Consider the following 6,381-nt stretch of genomic DNA (forward strand, 5'->3'; position numbering starts at 1 on the left):
ACCAACTGCGCCACCTTGCAGCCCTGGATTTTAATCAAAATGCTAAAAATAAATCTCTGTGCATCATCCGTGGTGCATATTTACGAGTTCTAATCCATGAAAATAATCCCTTCCTGCCTTAAAATGGCGTAGATGAACTCTCACTTTCGGCTCAAATGCTCTAAAACGTCTCTACGGTACAATTTGTCAAGTGGAGTAATTCAGCAATACATGTTTCATTCTGAAAGGACAATGAGACAGAAAGTTCCACGCTGCAAGTTGCCAAGAAAAGAATGTGTACGAAACCCTTGAAGTCTCAATTCGTCTTTCTGAGATTGTCATCGGTGCACTGCAGTTTCAAGGAGATGACGCTCGGCTACAGGGTTGACTGCTCGTTCTGCTCATGATACAGTATAGCATATAAATACACTACGCCATTGATTTTCACTGCACTGGGTCTTTAAAGAAAAACAAAAACTGACATCTCTTCTATACAGCAGTATTTAGGCTGTGGGTTCAAACTGTGGTCAGATGCGTTTGCTTTGATAATCCTGGAGATGTGCCCAGAGCGGCAAACTATAGATGTAGTTTAGAATGTGTTGTGGACGTCGGCGCTTAAAGCAAACCGTGAAGGAACTCTCTGTAAAACCCAATGAGAACCCTGTGGTGAGGTGTAGGTCAGGACATGGGCGTAAAACAGTTTGTAAAGTTTAATAATTGGGTTCAAGTTTGGGAGCAATGGTGGTTTTTTTTTCTTTTCGACTTCACCAACCAGAACAACTGAGCAAACTGCGACCAGGTGCCCAACAGTAATTAAACTAGGTTCTTCCATCTCTGCAGGAGTGAAGGTTGAACCTGCTGAAAGGGCAACGATCTCAGCAGCACTCCATCAATCAGGTCTTTACGCTGGAGCAGTTAGACGGAAGCTGCTCCGAGTTAAGAAAAAAAAAAGACAAGACAGCTCGCTTGGAGGTTGCCAGACTAGACTCTGAGAGGATAAGGATTCTCTGATCTGATGAGTCAAAAGTATTTGGGCAGAACTCCAAACACGATGTCTGCTGAGCACCAGACACCGCTCATCGCTTGGCTAGTACAACCCCCTGCAGTGAAACGTGGTGGTGGTGGGGGGGTTTTCAGTGGCGGGGATGCTCATTAGAGTTGACAGGGGTATAAATGCTGCCAAATAAAGACGGTCCTTGAAGAAAAACCTGGTTGTCATAGTGCAAGGGATGTGAAACCTGAAGATGGCAGATGTGTCTCATCCATTCTGACGGAGCATCACAGGATCTACCAGGAAGAATTAGAGAAGACATTCATTGTTAAATGAAGAGTTTTATGTGCTGCAATTGCAGCTCCTTTGAGGTTTATTTGCATTTTGTTTGAATGTTTTGAATCCAACACCTTCCCACTGTGGATGTTCACACAACTAATCTAACTTACAAACGACTCATTCCATCTCAGATCATCAGTGTTTAGAACTCTTTCTGCTCAACCATCTCTAACGAGCCTGAGTATAAAACATAGACATTTATAAAGATCTAACGTTATATCTGTTCCACATGGATCAGATTGTCTGGCATTATTTTAATCTCTGTGGTAAAACTTGTTCCATGTGCTCAAATCAGGTATGAAAGTTTAATATATTTTTTTTTTCATATTTAAAAGTATTCTATACGTCTTGTTTCGTATTACTGTGACATGCTGCTACATATAATAATAATAGATCAGATTCATACAGCACTTTTCTAGACACTCAAAGACGCTTTACACTGTCACGTATTCATTCACACACATTCATTCTGGTGGTAGCTACGATTGTAGCCACTGGGGCAGACTGACAGAGGCGTGGCTGCCTGTCTGCCCTCCGACCACCACCTCAATCCATTCATACGCATTCACAACAGGCAAGGTTCCCCAAGGACACAAGTACCAAGTTCCAGGGCGGAATCAAACCGCCAACCTCCTGATCATTGACTGACTCGCTCTACCACCTGAGCCACAGCCGCCCATATGAGTCAGAAAGTATATATAATATAACTAACCTGCTTGCTTTCCTAATATGTGCTTAAAGATGGGACTTATTAGGACATCCATCCATTATCTATACACAATTTAATCCTCACTAGGGTCGCGGGGGGGCTGGAGTCTATCCCAGCCGACATTGGGTGAAGGCCGGGGACACCCTGGACAGGTCACCAGTCTATCACAGGGCTACACTTAGAGACAGACAACCAAGCACACTCACATTCACACCAGTTTAGAATCACCAGTTGGACCTTGTGGGAGGAAGCTGGAAAACCTGGAGAGAACCCATGCTGCACGGGGAGAACATGCAAACTCCACGTAGAAAGATTCCGGTGCTCCCACCGGGACGTGAACCGGCAACCTTCTTGCTGTGAGGCAACAGTGCTACCAACTGCGCCACCCTGAAGCCCACTTATTAGGATGGATTTTTTCCATTTTTTTAACTCATCCATAATCAGAGACTATTGAGCTACTTGTCCAACATTGTAGATTTTGCAGATTCCAGGCTTTTATCTTTAATAATTCCTGAGATATTGTTGTTCAAACATCATCAGCTCTGTAGGTTAACGAACAATTGCAAATTATATATAAATAATTTGAGACTGTGTTCTCTCTTGACTCTCGTTTCCTCAATATTGTTGTTTATGACCAACAACACCAAGTCTACTTAAGGCAAGATTTTAAAAATCTAACGAGTGATCATTATTTCTGCATAATCCTAAAAGAAGAGACTTTAAAACTGCGGTAATGAAATGAATCTGAGCTGTTTCCAGTGTGTGGGCTCCTTGCATTGCAGTGATTCTTCTTTCTATCCCTCTGAGGTTTTGTGAATGTGCACACGACTAGTCCTACTTATTAAATATTAAACCAGTGGGTTCCACAAGAGAGCCAGATTTCCCCTCAAAACTTCTCCTGTAGTTTTATTTAAATAACTGTCTGAGGGAAAAATAAATTAAACTCAGCAAAACTTCACGAATAAAAGCAAAAAAACTGAGAAAATGTAAAAAAACATGAATACTATTTGGTGTGGCATAACCACACTCTATCTTGTTAATGATAAAACAAACCCTCAGATTTATCTTCGCACCCTCTTGGATGTGGTCCGACCCTGAGGTTGGAAGACACTGAACTTTCAAAACTGAAAAAGCTTTTTTGTAGACTTCAACTTTAAACACCCATTTTCTCACAGTACCTCTGTATTTTAATGAATGACTCCTACTAATAATGGAGTGTTTCCACATTAATGCACTGTCCGTTTACTGTAAGTAAAGGATCTGAATAACTGTGCCCCTCAGTGAACCATGTTAGCAGTTCTCAGCTTATGCATAAAAGCACTGTTCTGTTTTTTTCCGACACTGATTTTCAGTTACAGATTAATAAAGGAAGTGTGTAGTGGGAGGTGGAGGGGCCAGCTGCAGAAGTGAAACAGGACAGAAGCTCTTTATAATTACATTTGCAATACCACCGCGCCACGACTTGCAACTGACAATCGTACGAAGCAAAAGGGAGGCTAACGGAGGCAGAAAAGACCAAGACGGTGCCATGCTGGCTGAAGGTTTCCTCAGAGTGCTGCGTTACAGGGAGGAGAGAAAGTTTGCCTCCACTTACAAGCAAAAGAACCGCCAGAAAACCCCTCATTATTCTGACTCTACTCTGACTGACTCCACAGACCGGCAGAGGCTTTCAGCACAAACAGGTAAATCATTACTATTACCTCACTAAGACGTTGAAACTGCCGCCTGATGAATTGTAAACTAAGACTTTCTGTGTCGGCTTTATGTTATGTAATGGTAACTGTATGTTGGTGGAGCTCTATAGGTTTCCTCTTATTGAAGTGGTTCCTCTTTTGTGAAATATAACCAACACACTAAGAATCGCTGCATCAAAATTCTGTTTTTGAGTATTATTTTTATTATATAGTTGGTTTATGTGCCGCAAAACAAAAAGATGTAGCAACTGTGAGCTGTTATAATCTGTTCAAGCTCTTTTCAAACTTGCATATTAATTAAAAATTGAACTAAATTTTGAAACACTTTGAAACCAGAAGTTTAAATCCACTGTATAAAAAGACATATTCTTTTTTTCTCTCGTCATCTGACATTAAATCAGACTAAACTTTTCCTGTTTTAGGTCAGTTAGGATTATTAAAATTATTTCTATTTGCTAAATGTCAGAATAATGAGAGAGAATGTTTGAGAGAATCTTTTATTATTTTCTTAAATATACATTTCCTCAGTATTTGGTAGCATTGCCTTTAAACTGTATGACTTTGGTCAAACGTTTTGGGTTTTCTTCCACAAGCTTCTCACAATAGTTTGATGAATTCTGGCCCATTCCTCCTGACAGAACTGGTGGAACTCAATCAGCTCCACACGCCTTTCCAGCTCTGCCCACAAATTTTCTCCAGGATTGAGCTCAGGGTTTTCTGATGGCTACTCCAAAACTTTGTTGTCCTGAAGCCTCTTTATAACTACTCTGGTGGTATGCTTTGGATCATTGTCCATTTTAATGGCCCATTTGTGCCCAAGCTTTAACTTCCTGGTTGATGTCGTGAGATGTTGCTTCAATATTTCCACATAATGTTCTTCCCTGATGATGCCATCTATTCTGTGAAGTGCACCAGTCCCTCCTCCAACAAAACACTCCCACAACATGCTGCTGCCACCCCCGTGCTTCACAGCTGAGATGGTGTTCTCAGGCTTGCAAGCTTCCCCCTTTTTCCTCTGAATCCAACGATGGTCATTATGACCAAACAGTTCAGTTTTAGTTTTATTAGAGCACAGGATATGTCTCCAGACATTAAGGTCTTTGTCCCTGTGTGCATTTGTAAACTGTAATCTGGCTTTTTTATGTTCCTTTTGGAGTAATGTCTTCTTCCTTTCTGAGTAGCCTCTCAGCCCATGCCGGTACAGGACTGGTTTCACTGTGGATAGTGAAGTCTGACCAGCTTCAGCAGCATCTTCACAAGGTCTTTTGTTTTTGTTCTGGGGTTGATACGAACATTTCACACCAAAACGCTTCATCTCTGGGACACAGAACCTTCTCCTTCCTGAGCACTATGATGGCTGGACATTCCCAAAGAAAAAAATTCTCTCTCATTATTCTGGCATTTAACAAATAGAAATAATTTAGGTAATCCTCACTGACCTAAAACAGTAAAAGTTTAGTCTGATTTAATGTCAGACAGTGAGAAAAACAAAGGTTATGTGTCTTTTTATCCAGTGTATGTAAACTTCTGGTTTCAACTGTAAGTATTTCTATGTAATGCTACTTTCTACTTCTACTCCACTATATTTTAGAGGCAAATATTGCATTTTGTACTAAACTTAATATAATTTAAAGCTTTAGTTCTTAGCTATGTTGCAGGTTTAGACTGTCATTGCCAATGCTACTAACAATACAAGTAAATCAACTAAGAAATGTTGATGTATTATTGTAAGTTACCCAGAAGTATATAAAGTCTAATAATAAAATATAAAAAAGAGGTGTTCCACATGCTTTTACTTTAGGTAGTTTAAGTATATTTTGATGCCAGTACTTTTGCACTTAAGTAGTATTTTGCAGGACAATTATTGACCAGAATTTTGTTAAACTTTCATGATAGCGGGATATTTTTTAAACTGCAGGACGTTTACTTTTACCTAAGTAGGACTAAAAACTTCTCCCACCCCTGTTAATAGTTATGTTATGACAGCTTTATGACAAAACTTGAGCTTCCTGAGTCTAACAGTGTGCAACAAGGAATACACACGTGGACAAAACTGTTGGTACCCCTCAATTAATGTAAAGGAAAAACCCACAACGGTCACAGAAATAACTTCAATCTCACAAAAGCAATAATAAATAAAAATTCTATGAAAATTAACCAATGACAATCAGACATTGCTTTTGAACCGTGGTTTAACGGAATTATTAAAAAATAAACTCATGAAACAGGCCTGGACAAAAATGATGGTACCCTTAATTTAATATTTTGTTGCACAACCTTTTGAGGCAATCAAACCATTGAGTCAGTGAGACTTGTGCACCTCTCAGCAGGTATTCTGGTCCACTCCTCATGAGCACATTGCTCCAGTTGTCTCAGGTTTGAAGGGTGCCTTCTCCAGACGCCATGTTTCAGCTCCTTCCACAGATGTTCAATAGGATTTAGATCAGGGCTCATAGAAGGACACTTCAGAATAGTTCAGTGTTTTCCTCTCAGCCATTCTTGGGTGTTTTTAACTGTGTGTTTTGGGTCATTATCCTGTTGCAAGACCCATGACCTGTGACTGAGACCAAGCTTTCTGCCACTGGGCAGCACATTTCTCTCTAGAATACCTTGATAGTCTTGAGATTTCATTGGACCCTGCACAGATTCAAGACACCCTGTGTCAGATG

At 40.3% G+C, this 6,381-nt stretch overlaps 1 protein-coding gene across 1 annotated transcript in view; it reads left to right on the top strand.

Moving 5' to 3' along the window:
* The first annotated feature begins 3,411 nt into the window (after positions 1–3,411).
* The window catches only part of LOC103359557 (uncharacterized), a 5,841-nt gene continuing 2,871 nt past the window's right edge, over positions 3,412–6,381 (top strand). The window contains exon 1 of the mRNA XM_008284952.1: positions 3,412–3,700. Within this exon, the coding sequence (XP_008283174.1) occupies positions 3,547–3,700 (154 nt within the window). The 5' untranslated portion in view covers positions 3,412–3,546. The remainder of the gene's footprint in view (positions 3,701–6,381) is intronic.

The sequence above is a fragment of the Stegastes partitus genome, unplaced genomic scaffold (genome assembly GCF_000690725.1).
Source record: "Stegastes partitus isolate 25-593 unplaced genomic scaffold, Stegastes_partitus-1.0.2 Scaffold382, whole genome shotgun sequence".
In the NCBI taxonomy this organism is placed as follows: domain Eukaryota; kingdom Metazoa; phylum Chordata; class Actinopteri; family Pomacentridae; genus Stegastes; species Stegastes partitus.